At 36.5% G+C, this 18,553-nt stretch overlaps 2 protein-coding genes across 3 annotated transcripts; one reads left to right on the top strand and one right to left on the bottom strand.

The window, feature by feature from the left end:
• LOC147411371 (uncharacterized) lies at nucleotides 1–6,507 on the bottom strand. 2 transcript variants are annotated; one of them, XM_086447862.1, is made up of 13 exons: nucleotides 6,312–6,507; nucleotides 5,978–6,091; nucleotides 4,237–4,347; nucleotides 4,089–4,151; nucleotides 3,848–3,961; nucleotides 3,612–3,761; nucleotides 3,352–3,429; nucleotides 3,046–3,267; nucleotides 2,872–2,958; nucleotides 1,376–1,495; nucleotides 918–1,010; nucleotides 457–776; nucleotides 1–294 (listed from the first exon to the last, which is right to left on the bottom strand). In XM_086447862.1, exons 1-12 carry the CDS (start codon nucleotides 6,453–6,455, stop codon nucleotides 717–719), a joined length of 1,356 nt encoding a protein of 451 aa, XP_086303988.1. In that variant the 5' UTR covers nucleotides 6,456–6,507; the 3' UTR covers nucleotides 1–294; nucleotides 457–716. The 2 variants fall into 2 exon arrangements, with proteins under 2 accessions (XP_086303988.1, XP_086303978.1); XM_086447852.1 differs by having other exon boundaries at nucleotides 457–546.
• Nucleotides 6,508–10,313: 3,806 nt separating this feature from the next.
• Nucleotides 10,314–16,509, top strand: LOC147411370 (protein ULTRAPETALA 1-like). The gene is made up of 3 exons (XM_086447839.1): nucleotides 10,314–10,929; nucleotides 12,141–12,468; nucleotides 16,106–16,509. The coding sequence occupies exons 1-3, from the start codon at nucleotides 10,722–10,724 to the stop codon at nucleotides 16,278–16,280; spliced, it is 711 nt and encodes a 236-aa protein (XP_086303965.1). The 5' UTR covers nucleotides 10,314–10,721; the 3' UTR covers nucleotides 16,281–16,509.
• Nucleotides 16,510–18,553: the final 2,044 nt, after the last annotated feature.

Below are 18,553 nucleotides of genomic sequence, written 5' to 3'. Positions count from 1 at the left end.
TATCATAATACCTTGTATCTTATTTAGCCGTTTGGCATAACAAAAAATTGTTGTACAGCAAACGATGGTATCAACAAAATATACAATTATATGGAACTCTTTTCCATCTCATACACATGCTTTCAAGATGTTAGGTTTATCTAACGAATCAAACAATCCAACTCTGCTAAATCCGATGGCTCAGAGGTCATTACATCATCTCCTAAGAATCCAAAAATCCACATTTTAGGAACATGAGTCAACCCCCTTGAGCAGATATCCGGCACAGAGCAATTCCAGCTGGGAGCTACATTCCTGACAGTTACGACACAAAAATGATTAAACAGTAAAACTAATACTTTCAAGGTTCAGAACCTCATTACTGGACTTGAATGTCGAAAGTTAGCCACAAATGAGTGAGTCAAATTGGCAGGGCTCTTTGCACAAAGATTGAGGTGAAATCAAGTTTGTTATTACCTGGACTTATTGATGATCAAGTTGAATCCAGTTCCATCCCATTGATTGGCATGCATTCATAAGCAATTTTGATAACAAAATCTCCCCTTTCTGCACCAATCAAACAGTTTTTCATTCTTTTGGTAAATCCCATGAGATCTTTGGGAACAATCATTGTATTCTTTTTTTATGAATAGATCCATTAAGAACAATCACATGGTCTGGAAGAAGATCAATGCGGAGCATGATGACTCCTCTTTCTTTCAGATTCATCGATGATTTTATATGGATTTCAAAACCTCTCCTAAAACTAATCCCCAGTGAGTCCAATGGGTTCCACCCTGCATCAGTAAACTCAAGTTAAAAACAGAGGTTTCAGAATCAACACTTCCTTGGAATCTTGAGATTGAGAGATATATCATAAAGTTTGGCTCTTCTAATCTAATACTAGCACCCTCAACCAGATGGGAAAAAAAAGCAACCTGACAGAAAACTGAGAATGGCTCCCTTAATGGTCCATCGCACGAGAGCTCACTTGTACTCCCATCAATGAAAGTTCCATCAGCAAAGATCACCTAGTCAAAGACATGAAGCATTCCTCATTAGGGTTTACTTTAAAAGGCCAAAGACTGTGAGACTGTTTGCTAAAAGCTAGGCTCCATTACGTGCTTTAATAACATTAGAACCTTTTGTTAAAGTTGGATTAGAAGTAGGATATTGAACTAGAGAAGTCTGTGGATTGATTTTAGTTTTAAAGAAAACTTCTCGTTTGATCTGATCCTCCATATAAAGTTTGATCCAACAAACACGGATCAATCGAGACTTGTGCAAATAAACTCTAGGCCAGTCCACTATCAGTTGCAAGAAATATAATGCCATAACTTTCATTCCCCAAAACCACTAGAAGTATAAATTAATAGAGAACTTAAGATGCCCAGACCTCCGATGCATATCCAGGTGATGATCCCGCAACGGGTTTGACAAAGGAACCAACAGGGCAGCTTCTTTGTACAGCCTCACAAAAAGCAAGGAGGCGCTCTCGGCTTCCTAGTTGTACTGCCTGAAAAGTGAAAACCAGTATAGTAGTTGAGCATCTTTTGTGAAAAAAGTATAGCCAACTAGATCATATATCGAGTAAACAAAAATGCAGAACTGGAGTTAGTCTAATTCTTTCAAGCGAGAGAGATGCATTTTAAAATTTAATGGTTACAAGAGTGGTACTCAAAAAAGGAAATAGGGCTACCCAATATCACAAAACTAACTGATAAATAAGCAAACGAATGAACACACAGACTGCAACTTGGGCAGGCCAAACCCAAACCAGATGAGTTCAACCCAACATTGGGTCAGGTTTGGGCACAGTTAGCTATGGTTCAGGCCTGGATTTGGGCAAAAAATATTTTGACCGAAGAAAACCAGGTTGGGTTTTAGTGTAGACATCAGGTTGCCCAAACCCGAACTTAATATGGTTATAATTTAAAAATATTTTTGAATATATTTGTTTATTTCTCATTCACAAATCACAATTCACATTTCAAATTTTAGTTAATCACCAACATCTTTTTGTTAACATTTGCTTATAACTTCATGTACTTGAACTTTGAAATATATTTTTAGGGCAAATAATTAGAAATTTTATATTTTTTTATATACCACTTATCTTTATATAAGTCATTATCATTACTAATTATCTTAATATTAATGAGGAATGAGCCAACCCGACCAACCCAGGCTTGGGTTGAGCATTCCATGCCCGAGGTTGAGTTGGGTTGGGCTTGGGCACGGGTTAGTGTTTGGAAGTGTGGGTTTAGGGCTTAAAATGGTGCATATTTTATCCAAAATCCAAGTGATCCGAATCCGAATTAAGCAGGTTTTGTTTCATCAAGTATATATGAATTAAAATATGGTTCGGATATGAGTTGATGTCCTTTGACCCGAGTCAGATGCGGTTCCATCCCTATATCCACCAAGATATATATTATTTTGCAAGTTGTATTGTTAGATTTTTTTTAATTCATCTTTTATCAAACAACAACGATTGGGTGTAGTGGTCAAGACCTCTCTTCAAAATGGAGAGGTCTTGAGTTCAAGTAACATTTTAGCAATTTTATTTGAAATAATCTTATAAGTGGTTTAATATTATCTGACCTAACCGACTTGAATCAATTAATTTGGTTAGATTGAATCCGGATATAATTTTAATGAAAGTAAAATGGTTCGTATATGGTCTTAGCTAGTATGATCTGAATCAGATTCGGATTCAGATCCGAATATGAAACCAGATAAAAAAATCCGGATATGGATATGGACACACTCATATCCAACCCGTTTTAAACCTCAGTGGGGGTTGATCCCCAACCTGCCTGAGTTGCAGTGGCACGCACCTTATTAGATCACTAGAAACAGAAAACAAAGGAGAAAAAAGTTGAATGAAACCTGCACTATATCATGGCGAGGAGCTCGGGGAAGTGGCTGCACCTTATATCCTCTAGATGCCATGACTTCAGCAATAAGAAAGCTTCCCTGGTATAGAGAAGAGAAAAAACAGTTTTTGCCAGGTGGAAAAAACAGATGGATTAATTCAACTTATTAATGTGTGGAATGATGTACCTTGATTGCTTCCCCAACCATTTGGGGAGAAAGAAACAAACCCTGGAAAAATGTACGCATTATATCACCAGGGGTTGAGCCACAGTCTTGCCCGAGTCCTGGAGCAGAGAGACGAGCTGCTGCTACTTTCACCCATTTTTCCTTCCCTGCAATGTATCCACCACACGGTACAATGGTTCCACCTGGATTTTTTATCAAACTACCAGCAATCAAATCTGCACCCTGCCCAGCATTAACAAGGTTATGTTATGTTATGGTACTCCATTTTAAAAATGAAAAGAGTACAAAGTAATTCCCATTGCATACCACCATTGGAGGTTCCATGCTTTCCACAAATTCACCATAGCAATTATCCACCATGACCAAGCACTTGGGGTTCTGCATCTGCATACATGCATGTGTTAGGATACTGGAGGGATGTAAGTTTAAAGGGTTAGAAAAATATATTTTACAGAATCAATGAAATACTAAACAAGGGCGGGCATAATCTTTCACCAACAGTCAAATTTGCAAGCCAATTAAAGTAATAGTCTGACTATGTTTAATGCACATGTTAGAAGGCCTGCCTTTATCATCTTTATAGCCCTCCCTATGTCATTTACACTTAAACTCTGGCGCCATGAATAACCACACGATCGTTGTATCAGGGCACATTTTGTTTGAGGTTTCAATGCAACAGCAAGTGCATTCCAGTCAAGGCCACCATCTTCTGCAAGCTGAAACATGTGTTGTATCAGAAAAAGGTCTAGAACCCAAAATTTGAACTTTTCCAAAATATATTTAATATCGTTGAGTAATTTACTGGGACTTCACGGTACGTCACACCAAAGTCTTTCAGAGAACCAAGCCCAGGAGAGTCCCTAATTCCAATAACTTCCTCTAAGGTGTCGTACGGAGCACCCGCAACTGCCAAAAGCTGATCATCAAATCAGTCTAAACCAGATCCCAGTAACAAAATAAACTGAAAAAAAAAATGATAATACTGCATAAAATAGAAGTTTCTACTTAATAGAAGCACACAAGAAGTCAAACTGATAGCTTACCTCATCCCCTGGCCTTAAAAAAGCAAATAAAGCACAAGTGATAGCATGAGTACCAGAGAAAAACTGCAGAGAAAGAAAAGGATTGTCTCAGCATAATATTTTGAACAATCCAGCCAGGTAACGGAAAATGCCATAGTATGTAGGAAACCTGTGAACGAACTATTGCTGATTCTGAACCAACAATTTCTGCAAAAGCTTTGTCAAGTGCTTCCCGCCCCCCGGCTTCATCGTGACCATAGCCAGTGGATCCACTAAAGTGCTGATGCCAAAAAAACCAAGTACCAGGCTAGCGTTGAGAACGACCAAAAGAAACATTGTTGATTTCTCATGATCTTGTTTTTTAATCAAGGAGAATCAAAATTGTGATCATCAAGAAGCACTCATATGCTATCATGACGGCAGATACAATTATAGAATTGCATACATTTTGGAAGTTACGTAGCTTAGAGAACCAAATATGGCTTGCCTATACTAAGAAGTTACTCGAGATAATTATACCATTAAGCATTCTGACTGAAAATGCATGTGATTCAAATACGTCAAAGTCACGCCCATGCCACTAGTTTAAGGAATTGATGTTAATGGGACCATACCATTATGGCTGCAGATTTGTTATACAACAGCTATAGCCTGTGCAGCTGGGGCACCAGAAAGTCCCTTAGTTCATGGTGCTAATGGCTTCAATTGCAGAGTATAGCATGGAACTCTGTCTCCTTAATTGTTTGATGGAAAGAGATGTTAAGACCCAAACCACTGCTCCACAAATACCTAGGCGCTGATGGAGTGGAAAGTTTGTCGTAACATGCCCCCATGCTTGAAGGCCAACGCCCTTGTTGGCTCACTTTATGGCGAGCCCCCCAGCCCTTGGCCTTCTTTCCAAGTACCAGGTACCCCTTTTCTTTTTTTTCCATTAGTTGCCCCTTCCAAGACTAATCATGGTGGTCTACTATAGCAGACCCCTTCCATATCCCATACTATAGAGGAGCCCATTTTTTTAAGAACCCCTTCCATATACCCATCCCATACCATGGAGGAGCCCCCCTTTTTTTCCTTGTTTTTTATTTTTTCCATAACCGCCTCCATATGACTTGAACCCTAGATGAGGGGTTGGCTTTGATACTAGATGTTAAGACCCAAACCACTCTTCCAAAAATACCTATGCATTGATGGAGTGGAAGGCTTGTCTTAACCTAAGGATCATAACAAGAGAGAAAGCAACACTATCCTTTCTGCGTTTTTTTCGATAACCATCGAAGTGACAGCATGGCTAGATGGACACTTCCGAATAAATATGTATTTCCTAAGCATGAATATAAATAAACCTTGGTCTGCCCCTGGAGGAGGCTATAGATTCAGAGAATGATCGGATATTGTAAGAGAATAATTTGAGAAGAGGTTTACATCATGGAAGAGCAGGTATTTTTCACAATTATGTTTCCTAAGATCATGTTCGTTGGCCTTCCAGTTCACCCATGGTTTTAAAACTCGTATAGACATCTCATCTAATCCATGAACCAGACCAAGTCGTCTCAGACAAGATTTAAAAAATACCTTAGAATTAGAACAAACCATGTCTTTGAGAGAACTTGTCAACTCATCTTGTTGTTGGATGATGCCGAGACAATTTGGACGAGTTGTCTCGGTCTCGGAAGAGATTTAAAACCATGAGTTCACCTTATGTCATTATTCACAATATGATGAGTTGCAATTATGTGATACTAAACACTAATAAACCATTCAGAAGAACAAAAGAACTCCATGAATCTGAAGTTCAAAAACGTAACTTAACTAACACACTTCAATATCAAAATTTCAATCTTTACAACCCTAGTTTATTACTCAATTAATGTGAACAATCGAAAAAAACTAAGAAAAAAAGTCATACTTACATGAGATCCAACCCTAGCATTCTGAAAAGCCTTAAGGACTCGTGTGGTATTGCAAGCCACCAGATTATCCACTGCTCTGAACTCAGCGTACAATGAATTGACTGCTTCAGAAACCTGGATTCCAGAAGGAAAAAAAAAGTACAAAAAATCGTAAATTTGAGGTTTGAACTAAAAAAAATGAAATTTAACGCTCGATGTATTAATTGGAGTGAGATTTTGAGATTAACCAGAGCTGGGGGACTCAAGATTAGGTCCATGGAAAGAGAAAATTAGGGTTTTGGGGTTTCAAGATGAAATGTGATTAGTGTTTCAGCACGAACCAAAGAATTCTTACCTCTGGAACAAATGGATAATGATGATGATGATGAACAGGGATTGATACTAGAGAGCTCGAACTAACTGAAACAGAAGCTCTAGAAGTTCTCGATTGGAGAGAGAGCGTAGGATAAGCAGATGCGGTGCAGGATAAGACCCACATCTTCGAGAAACAGTGAGCTATCTCAAGCGCGCGTGTCGAGGTTCCTCGTGGCGCGTATTGGTGTAGTTTTGTTGCGGCAAGGGTACTTCAGGTATTTTAAGAAATGGACATTTTTGGAAATTGTGACATATGTTAAGGTTATTTTGGTCTTCTCGTGTCTTTTTAGAATTTTATGAAGACGTTGGCACGCTGGAATCTTTTCTCGTACGTGTCATGAACGGTAAGCTGCACCGCATCTTTTCTGTCCCATCTTAAAAGGACGAAAAAGTAAACATCGTGGTTTTGATCAGGTACTTCTTCGGTACACTCAAAGGACAGTAATACACATGCATTACTGGGTCCCACAAAGATAATCAGATAGATTGACGTTACTTTTTGTTTTTATTTTTTTACGATAAAATCTTAGTTATTATTATCCAAGAGGTTTTTAGGCCTGGGCCCACCTGTTGGAGCCTCCGTGTCCAACAACAGGCCTGTAAGATAGGAAGAGAAATACAACTGGGCCGTAAATCACTCTCGTTTCCTAAGATCTTTGAAAGCACTCCAACCGGTAAAGTAAGGGTTTTGTTAACGTGTAACCCACGTTAAGCTGAATTAAATACACCTTTGAAATAAGTATTTAAGAGTATTTTTATTAAAAGAAAATCTTATGAGGGTATGCTTAGAAGGAAATTCAATTTCCAAAGTTTATTTAGTGTACTTTAACATAAGGTCTTCTAATGTGGATGTGTGTTAGAATCATAGATGACGTACATCTATGTTAGAAATGCCTCCTACGATGTACGTTTTAATGTTACTTCAATATTATCCTTTAACATATTCCCTTAAAGTATCCATAATAGATAAATTAGCGTTACAAGTAAAAATTTAGCCGACAAAATTGTTCCAACAGACACATTATCTCTTGTGTTAAGTGTGTTAGATGATAATGTATGTGTTAATTGTGACTAGTGCTTTGACTAGACACATCAGGTTGCTAGAGTGTTTTCTTTAGAAAACAATAACTATTTTATTAATTTAAAATTAAAAATAAAATAAAAATTCAACCGTGAATTTAAATGTTAAAAAAGATGGTTAACATGTGCAGACTAATGTCTACATTGGAATTCAAAAACGTGTTAAATAAATTCACTTATTAAAAGTAACTAACATGTGATAAAGGTGTCTAAGTGGCACCTTTAACATATAGATTTTAACAGGTCCACTAGAGATGCTCTTAGCGTACATATTAACAAGACCCTTGAAGTAAATGGATTTTGTTAACATATGCCCTAAGGACACACTTTAAAATGCATTAATTACACTTGGGAGATTAAATTTTATATAAAAAAATGCCTTAAAATATATATATATTTTATCAAAATACCCCCGCATGCTTATTTCTAAAATGTATTTATTGCACTTTAATGTGTGCCCTTAGGGAGCACGTTAACAAGACCTGAAGTAAATTAGTAAATGATTTTGTTAAATGTGCAAAGCACATATTAAGATATATTTAAAACTCCTTAGGAAAGACACTAAATCCAATAATAAGTATTAGACTCTAGATTACATGCACCCAAGGAATTAATGTCTACAATCTCTCTTTTTTTCAAAATTTTCCTTGGATTGTGACTTACGACATAGGAGTAAGGTTTCAAATCAATCCTCCACTTTGGATGCATATAATCTGGACTCCAAATATTATTCCATGGATTTTAGGTAATAAAATAAATTTTGGAGGTCTATTTAAGGGACAATGACTGCGAAGAGAGAATACGTATCGAATAGTTTCTTAATAAATAATACAGACCGTTTATGCCCCATTTAATAAAATATTAACCTATTAAGGATCTTTTGAAGATTCTTTTTATAAAAAATACCTGAAATACCCTTTTAACAACTTTACAAAGTGATTTGATCTAAAAATATAACGAGTCAAATAAAAAACTTGACTAATTTATTTGGTCATTAATATTTTTGTGAAAAATAAAAAAATAAATATTTTTATTTATTAAAAATTACTCATAAATTCAATATAATTTTATTTGACTCATTTAAATCAACTTGATAATTTTTTTGTTGAATCAATTCGAAACATCCAAGTTGATTTTAAAAATTATATTTTAATTAAATTATTTATATATTTTAATAAATCTAACATACATAAGTCAAATCATTTTGATTGTGATCATGATCATATTCATCTCTATCATCATTTTAGTTAAGTGAGATAAATACTATTAGTTTTGGGAAGAAATAACAAGGATATTTTTTTATTTATATATATATATATATATATATATATATTATTTTGGGAGAGATGATTATAATCAAGTGGTTTGCCATTAATTTTAAAATATTGGAGTACCTAAAATATTTTCAAATAAATTTATTTCTTTAAATTTAAAAAATAATTGAAAAGATAATTGGACTATTATGTGATAATAAAAATAATATTAAAAAGTTCATATTTTTTTTTAGAAGGTATTTTTTTTGGTACATAGTGTTAAAAAAAAGCTTTTAAGGTCATTGTCCCTATGCTTAATGCCAGTTAACGTGTGGCTTGACGCATGTTAATTAGACCCAATAGTAAAGAGTTCAGATAGGGTGGAGGGTCGAAACCATCCTCCCCACCTCGATACATGCCACGTAAGTTATAATCTAAGGTTAATTTTTTTTTTTTAAGATCGTGACTTACGTGGTATTTATTAAGGCGTGGGTAGGATTTCAATCCTGCACAGTATCCGGACTAGGTAAAAACAGTCCGTTAATCGAGAAACCTCGTCGCCTTCCCATGAGGAGGAGAGAGAGATCCAAACCTGATTTATCCATGTTGTCACGTCATGTCATGTAATGCAGGTAGCATTCCCACTGATCCCTCTTTAAAGTCTTTAACTCTTCGACTTTTCCACGTTTTCTCCGCCAGATATCTCCGAAAAATCCTGGGTGATACGTGTTTGTTGGGGTTTCCTTTCAGATTCTTTGTTCGCATCTCGTTTTCGCATGTTTTCTCACCATATTTATGTGAACGATGGATGGGTTTTTGTGGGAGTTCTTTATTAAATCCCACTAGACCAACCCATCAAATTTTTTTTGCTTCTTCTTCTGGTTTTAGAGATACATAGAGAAAGATGGAGAATGGTGTTGAAAGAGATGGCATTTCAATGTTTAGTGATGAGGAGTTAAGTGAGATAAGTGGGTTGAAGAGAAAGGGAGACTATATAGAAGTGACATGTGGGTGTACCAGCCATAGATATGGAGATGCTGTTGGGACGCTTAGGGTTTTCACCAGTGGTGATCTTGAGATTAGCTGTGAATGCACCCCTGGTTGTCAGGAAGGTTAGTTTGATCTGTTTTGAGGAATGGGTCTTCATCACTTTTTGCATGTTAGATGCTTTTCTTAGTCTTAAAAAAGCTATATATATATATATATATATATATATTATATATATATATATATTATTTTGGGAGAGATGATTATAATCAAGTGGTTTGCCATTAATTTTAAAATATTGGAGTACCTAAAATATTTTCAAATAAATTTATTTCTTTAAATTTAAAAAATAATTGAAAAGATAATTGGACTATTATGTGATAATAAAAATAATATTAAAAAGTTCATATTTTTTTTTAGAAGGTATTTTTTTTGGTACATAGTGTTAAAAAAAAGCTTTTAAGGTCATTGTCCCTATGCTTAATGCCAGTTAACGTGTGGCTTGACGCATGTTAATTAGACCCAATAGTAAAGAGTTCAGATAGGGTGGAGGGTCGAAACCATCCTCCCCACCTCGATACATGCCACGTAAGTTATAATCTAAGGTTAATTTTTTTTTTTTAAGATCGTGACTTACGTGGTATTTATTAAGGCGTGGGTAGGATTTCAATCCTGCACAGTATCCGGACTAGGTAAAAACAGTCCGTTAATCGAGAAACCTCGTCGCCTTCCCATGAGGAGGAGAGAGAGATCCAAACCTGATTTATCCATGTTGTCACGTCATGTCATGTAATGCAGGTAGCATTCCCACTGATCCCTCTTTAAAGTCTTTAACTCTTCGACTTTTCCACGTTTTCTCCGCCAGATATCTCCGAAAAATCCTGGGTGATACGTGTTTGTTGGGGTTTCCTTTCAGATTCTTTGTTCGCATCTCGTTTTCGCATGTTTTCTCACCATATTTATGTGAACGATGGATGGGTTTTTGTGGGAGTTCTTTATTAAATCCCACTAGACCAACCCATCAAATTTTTTTTGCTTCTTCTTCTGGTTTTAGAGATACATAGAGAAAGATGGAGAATGGTGTTGAAAGAGATGGCATTTCAATGTTTAGTGATGAGGAGTTAAGTGAGATAAGTGGGTTGAAGAGAAAGGGAGACTATATAGAAGTGACATGTGGGTGTACCAGCCATAGATATGGAGATGCTGTTGGGACGCTTAGGGTTTTCACCAGTGGTGATCTTGAGATTAGCTGTGAATGCACCCCTGGTTGTCAGGAAGGTTAGTTTGATCTGTTTTGAGGAATGGGTCTTCATCACTTTTTGCATGTTAGATGCTTTTCTTAGTCTTAAAAAAGCTATATATATATATATATATATAATGGCTTTGTTTTGTACTGTGATGGTTAATTTTAACTGTCAGGAGCTGTTCTATATTGTTTGTATTAATACGTACAAGTGTAGGTAGACTTGTCACAATGATGAGACTTATTGTTTATTATTGTATGAAAAAAGCTATATATGTAGTTCTAATGTTTATTTATCTTGTAGTTTAAGTTGTGTAGCTCAAAACATGGGTTTTCTTCAACCATGGGTTATGAGTTGATTAATAGACCCATTACATTAACATTGTCAATTGCCCATAAGATAATATCCTAGGTTCAATGCTTTTGAATTGGTTTTGATTCTAAGAGGTTCTGTTCTTCTTGTTTCCAGCATACAAGAAGATATATAATTATGTAAGGTAGTTTGTTGATTTAAGAGGACTTGTTTGGCTTGTTTTTATGGTGGGATCCTTTAGAATGAGCTGTTATGAGAGCCTGAGGCACACTGTGCACGGGAAGCCAAGGTACATGTGCCCTAGGCAGACACCTCGGCAATGCCCATGCGCTGCATAATTATCTCAGTTACTCTCATTATACATGTGTTTCCCTTTTTTTTCATCGGATACACTTTGATCAAGTAGCTTCAAAGTTGATGCAAGTGAGATAAATATATACTTTGACTATACTAGTACATTGCATTGTACAGAGATAAATGTCCTTCTAATCATATTTTTTAAAGTTAATTCAATATGAAAATTTAGTGGTAGCAACCCAAACAGAACAATCAGAATTAGAAATACAGCACAAATCTAGTGCATAAACAGCAGTCATGTTTTAATATACTCTAAATTCGAAGTATAAAAGTTGATCTAAACTTAGGTTGGGGTGGAAATTTCATCAATGTGAGAACATAAGTCTCAATTTGTCCATGTTTAGTCTATTTGTTCTTCATTTGCCAGGATCAGACCCCATCCCCATACGTGTGCCATGTGTACTACATCAGTGGTGATACTGATACATGCCTTGATTGAATTTACAGCTCAAGGTAGAGTTGATTAATGTATGCTTGTGGCATTATATGTTTACTTAAATGCATTCACATGTCTTACTCTGATTTTTCATTTTGTGCTTTTGATGGATGAATTGTGATTGTGATTGTGACGACTAGATAAGCTGACCCCAGCTGCTTTTGAGAAGCATTCTGGCCGAGAGACCTGTAGAAAATGGAAGAGCAACATTTGGGTCATAGCTAAAGGGGATAAGGTTCCACTATCAAAGACAGTCCTGCTTAAATACTACAACCAAGCATCGAAGAATGCTAGTGGGTCTCACAAGTCTCATAAAGGACGACCTTGTCATCGGGATGAGTTTGTTATCTGTACAAGGTGTAAAAAGGAGCGTAGGTTCCGTCTTAGGACTAAAGAGGAATGCCGCATACATCATGATGCTTTGATCAACCCTAACTGGAAATGTGATGACCACCTTCCATATGACAAGTAAGTTTCTCCCTGACATTATTGATTGAATATTTGTTCGAGTTGTCTCATATGATGAAGTTTTTTCTAAAAATGAATATATTTGAATTCTGAAAAAAATTACTTTTGGAGTCACTTCCATGACTCATCAAAAAGTATTTCTGGAAATGTATGTTTTCATGCAATAAAATACTAGAAGGTGAAGAGTATCGTGTAAACCAAGAATTTTGAGAGTAAGCATTGCGTGAGAACATTTTAGAGGCTAAAAGGGAACAGATTATCATTCATTGGGGTTTCAGAACTAACATGACTTGTGGATAAAAGGATAAAATTGCAATGTGTTCTGTTTTGATAGTTGTATATGCATTGTGGCCAGATCCATCCAAGGTATATTGTGGCAGGAGATATTGGGTTATACTAATGACATGTAAAACAAGAATCATCGATGTGATAGTATGAAAGCAATGCATTTTAATGGCATGGGATATAAAAAGTGATCAGGTGTTGATGAATTACTAACCAATTGACAGTCATCAATGTGATTATAAAATTTATCTTTGAAGTATTGCATCTTAAATACTATCCAAACTTTGCAAGCAATTCAATTGTCCAAATCACCTAGAACAGTGATGAGTTTATATTCTTTGGGAAATTTGCTTTCTTTTGTAGTTCTTTAAATTTTGGTGTGGGAAGAGCTCAAAGTTCTTTCCAGTACAGTCGGGTGTCATTAATCATGGCAGAAAGGGAATCAGGGAGAACAATCTTTTTCTTTCATTGCCCTGTTGGGTATAGCCTCCTTATACATTCATGTGGGTGTCAAGTTATAACAGGTTTATGTGGACATCACTATGCCTCAAAGACTCTCTGTTAGCTAAGCCCCAGCCATGGCAAGATGAACCATTTCTTTTTATAAAAAAAATTATTGATAAGGGAAAGTTTAATTATAAAGGAGAGAACTTTGAAATTCAATTATTAATGAGATGACCAAGATAGGGCTTCCAACTAAACCAAAACTATCCCAATCCACATTCAATTTTATCCCATTTTAAAACAAAATCCTCTACAAAAAAGGTCGTGCGTACAATCTTTCAATGTGTGAAGGGCAACCCATATTCAATTTTATCCCATTCTTGTTTCTTATAATAGCGGAAGCTTTGGGTAGATTGTTTAGAAGAGCGGGTGATTTAGGAAAGCTTTCGGGATTTAGGGTGAAAGACGGACCACTGATCTCACACCTGCAATTTGCGGATGATACAGTTGTTTTTTTGGAGCATTCAGAGGACCAAGTGAGGGTGCTCCAAGTTTTATTGTGCTGTTTTGAGGCGATATCAAGATTACACATTAATCTGCAAAAGAGTAAGCTATTTGGGGTAGGAGAGGTGAATGATATTCATGTGATGGCTACAACGCTGGGTTGTGGGCATGATACATTGTCTACGTCATATCTGGGATTACCTTTGGGAGCATCTTACAAAAGTATCAAAATTTGGGATGGCGTGATCAAGAGACTGGAGAGAAGGTTGAGCATGTGGAAGGCAAATTATTTGTCGAAAGGAGGGAGAGTTACCTTGATCAAGAGCACTTTAACGAGTATTCCAGTATACTTTCTCTCATTGTTTACGCTTCTGAGGTCCGTCAAAATTAGATTAGAAAGGCTCATGAGAAACTTTTTGTAGAATGATAGGAACGGCAAGAAGAAGTGTCATTTGGTCAGATGGAAAGTGATATGCAAGCCCAAGAAGAACGGGGGACCGGGTATTAAGGGACTTAGATTAGCTAATAGAGATCTTCTAGGAAAATGGCTTTAGAGATTTGGGGAGGAGAGGAATAGTTTGTGGAGGAAGACTATTAGGGCCAAGTACAGGGAAAGGAGTTTAGGCTAGTATAGCGGAGGGTCTAAAGATTCGTATGGGTGTAGTGTTTGGAAAAGGGTTCTCAAAGTGAGTGAGAATTTTGAGAAAGGGATTAGGTACAAAGCGGATTTGGGAGACAGAGTTAGATTTTGGGAGGACAGATGGTGTGGCACGACGTCTCTGGCTATTCAATTTCCGTCTTTGTACGCTTGTTCTATTAAGAAGAACCGCTCTATCCAGCAGTATTTGAATTGCAATGAGTCCAATCCTACTTGGGATTTGGGGTTTAGGAGAAACTTCAATGATTAGGAGCCAACTAAGGTGGCATCTTTCCATGATCTCCTGCATACGGTCCATCTCAACAACAGCGAACAGGATAAGTGGGAATGGCATGGGCTAAGGAGTTGAGATTCTCTGTCAGGTCTTTCTTTATGTGGCTCAATCCATGTACAGAGCGATCCCTACCGAGTCTCATCATTTGGTCCAGGTTAGTCCCCTCTAAAATTTCTTTTTTTGTTTGGCTGGCTTCCCTTAATAGGATCCTTACGTTGGATAATTTGATTGTGCGGGGTTGGATTACTCCCAATTGCTGTCCCCTTTGCTTGAGAGATGAGGAATCGGTTGATCATATTTTAGTCCCTTATTCATTTTTTTATAATTTTTGGTCAACTTTCCTTGGTATGTTCCATATTAGTTGGGTCCTTCCCTGTAAGTTCTCCTCATTGTTAGAAGAACGGACCAGTAATGCTTTTCACACCAAAAAGCGGATCTTGTGGGCTATTGATCCTTCGGCTATTGCTTGGGGGGTCTGGAAATAGAGAAATAACAGAGTGTTTAATAACAAGATTAGTAGCTTTTATGCGACTTTCTTGGAGATCTTGAGGTGTTTATACCTTTGGTCCAAGCAGAACATAGAGTTTGCGGGAACTTCTTTCGATGATTTCGTATTTAGATGGCAATCTCTATGTAATCACTGAGACTATAGTTTCTTTTCTTTATTGTTTCTCGTGAGGCTTTCTCGACCTCCTTGTATCTTTTGCCATTATCAATATATTATACTTTTTCAAAAAAAAACTATATAACAAAGATCTAATCTTCAAAATGATTGGGTGTGTCTGATTCTTTCCCATTGCAAACTCCTATGTTCCTCTTCTTTCATATGGTCTAAGATACCATGAATGGGGCAACCCCCAAAACTTTCTTGGTTTTGTTTATCCTGTTTGTCTTCAAAACGACATTGGTTCCCGTCCTTTGATCCCTTGAATATGGGATAAGTGAAAAGAGGTACCAAAACAATTACAACTATTCAAACTTGAACCGTGATACAGTTAAAATTGACTTTAAATTGTTAGTTCATTAGTTTGTTGAATAGCTTCATGATTGGTGTGGGGTATCTGATTCCAATCCAATGACGTTGACGAAGAAAACTCGTGCATATTTATAAACTTTGGGTAGAAATTGGAAGACCAAAGTGGTTATAGTTGGAGGATTCCCATATACCTTGTTTGAGGCCATGGTCTTGAATCCACTATGCCTTCTGACACCATTTAACTTAAGGTTCCTTTCTATTAAGATAAACTTTTAGCTTTTCCATCCTGAAGACGTAGCATGATTTGCAGTAGTTTTTTAGCCTATGAAGCATACTTGAAGCAAGATTCTTCTCTTTGATACATGATTATAGATAAACAAATGTAGAGAGCTTCAATTTAATTTGTCAGATTCCGTGCACATTTGATGTATATATTGCTTCTCATATTCTTAAAATCAACTAATATTCGAATGCTTCTTTTCTTTCTTTTTTCCAGAACAAAGTGCGACAACGAAGAAGAGAGAGCAAGTCGTAAAGTGTTCAGGGGCTGCTCTCGTTCTTCAATATGCGAGGGGTGTACTTCCTGTGTATGCTTTGGATGCAACATCTGCCGTTTCTCTGACTGCAACTGCCAGACCTGTATGGATTTCATGAAAAATGCAGAAACTTAGTCCCTAAATCCATCCCATTGAACCAGTTTTTTATTTTTATTTTTATGGGTAGTTCTCATTTTTTTGGCCTTTCAGGCCTTCAACCCCATTAACTGAAAGCTTTAAAGTATTTTCTTTCTAATGTCAACTTGAATTCAGAGTCCCTCTTGAGTGACAATTTTTGTTCTTCCCGACGTTTGTATATGAGCTTAATTGGTGCAGTAACCATTCTCTCCATTCAAAATAAATTTTTTTAACTTCAGATTGTCACAAACAGATTAAAGTATCTGAAAGACGTTAACGCTCATGAGTTAACTACAAAATCAGATCATTGTGTGGTGTTTACTTGTCTTTTTTTTCTTTCTGAATAATACTATTGTGTCCCATCTCTTTTAATGGACCATTACACCTTAATCCATCTTTGAATTTTAATTCCAAAAATTACAAAACAATTGAGACAACTTGGATATTTCTAAACTTTTTGGAAACATTCAATGTTTCGCGATAATATTACATTTTAGTCAGTCGAAGTTGATTAGTTCCATCAAAATACTTCAAATCAGTACTTTAAACCATGCCTCCATAACTTTAAATCTCAGAAGAGATTTTGTCCCAATTTCAAGTCATCTTAAGATTTTAAAATTGCATACGATAAGATTTGTGATTGAGCATCAATTAATCCAGCATATAATAGAAAAAATAATCGTTATCAAAGGGTCGGTTCCAGTGACTCATTGAGAATGATCTGTGAGAAAACACGACCCCAACAGTGTAAACAAGAAATCCTATGAGAAAACACATGACCCCAACCGTGTAAACAAGATATCCAATGGTAGGGATTTATATATATCCCCAATGACGAACATCTTGGAGATTCTTATCCTGAGGATAAATCTCAACTGTTTGATTTTGTATTTAAACAATGGGCATCACTTGTTTTTTCCTTGAGCCACATTATTATTTCATAAAGACTAATGATAAACTGACTCGAAAAAGCATTTGAAATTCACTTGCTGACGTGGATGTGTGTTCATAGATCTTTTTTCCTTGTGTATCCCAAAGAAAAAGATCTATGGTTCTATGCACATGCTACATCAGCAAGTGAATTTCGAGTGGCTTTTTTTGAGTTAGTTTATTGCTACTATTTCTTAAATTCATTTTAACTTAACATGGTTACCATTACGAGGTCTGATTGTAAGTTATGGAGGTGGTGCCCTCCATTGACTCATGAGAAAAACACATGATCCCAATCGATTCGAGTCAAAAGCCAACAGTTGAGATTTTTACCGATCTTGATGACACAAATCTAGGAGATACTTATCCCGAGGATAAATCTCAACAATTGGATTTTGTGTTTAAATAGCTGGGATCATGTGTCAACAGATCCTGACCCCACTATAAAATAACGTTTTTTTCAAAAATATAAATTTTAAACCCCAAGGAGCGTTTGTCAATAAGAAATAACACCCAAAATGGTTGCATTGTGTGGAGCACACATATCCTTCATCTCTCCAGTGCTAGTTCCACTGCAATGAGAGTCATTAGCTCTTTTTTTTCTTCTACTTTTTTTTTATATATATTATCCCAGGGAGTATCCCCACCGTCGCTGAGACTAATTTACTTGGGTTCGCAGGCACCACCCATCCCTGTCATGTGTTACGACAGGTAAGTAGCCACATTTCTGTGGAGGAGCATATAGAGATCTGAAGCCATGACCTAAGGAGCACACCCAATCGCTTCTTACCATCTCAGCTAACCCCAGTGGATGTCAATTAGCTCTTATCCACAATGAAGGTAATGGGTTGAGCCTAATCATGTTTGGGTTCTAATAGTGTCAACTCGTTTGATCCATTTATTAAACTGGTCACGATTGGGTTAGGGACATTAACCTGTCTAACCGTTTTGACATGTTTGTCACTAATGTATATAGATATTTGGTGGTGGAATTTGATTTATGTTTTGTAATACTTAATTTCTACTAATGGTAGGTTGATAGATACAGGTTATGTTCATGTTTGGATCATAATCGTGCTCATGGTTGGGCCGTAATAGTGGTGTATTTGTAAGTTATGCGTGTCGACCTGAGCATGCCACAGCCCAACATGTTTACTAAGCGGGTTACATGAGTCGAGTTGTGTTACTTGTTTAATAAACGGATTGAGTTCAGGTTTAAGGTTTTGACACAATTATTAATCAGGTCAGATTTAATCAAGTTGACAATCAATGCAAGAACTTCACTAAATACTAACAGGATTAGAGAGACATGATTCACAAATCAATCCCTAAAGATTTAG

This window comes from Akebia trifoliata, chromosome 1 (genome assembly GCF_017979445.1).
Source record: "Akebia trifoliata isolate Shusen 1 chromosome 1, ASM1797944v1, whole genome shotgun sequence".
NCBI lineage: Eukaryota > Viridiplantae > Streptophyta > Magnoliopsida > Ranunculales > Lardizabalaceae > Akebia > Akebia trifoliata.
Note: the sequence above shows the minus strand (reverse complement) of the source record. Positions and strands in the feature narration are given on the sequence as shown.

Coding starts and splice junctions, on each gene's coding strand:
- LOC147411371 (XM_086447852.1), bottom strand. CDS start 6,455: ATGTGGGTCTTATCCTGCACCGCATCTGCTTATCCTACGCTCTCTCTC. Junction 4,152..4,236: donor CAGCAATAGTTCGTTCACAG/GTTTCCTACATA, acceptor CTTTCTCTGCAG/TTTTTCTCTGGTACTCATGC. Junction 2,959..3,045: donor TGGTTGGGGAAGCAATCAAG/GTACATCATTCC, acceptor TCTCTATACCAG/GGAAGCTTTCTTATTGCTGA.
- LOC147411370 (XM_086447839.1), top strand. CDS start 10,722: ATGGAGAATGGTGTTGAAAGAGATGGCATTTCAATGTTTAGTGATGAG. Junction 10,930..12,140: donor CACCCCTGGTTGTCAGGAAG/GTTAGTTTGATC, acceptor TGTGACGACTAG/ATAAGCTGACCCCAGCTGCT. Junction 12,469..16,105: donor GACCACCTTCCATATGACAA/GTAAGTTTCTCC, acceptor TCTTTTTTCCAG/AACAAAGTGCGACAACGAAG.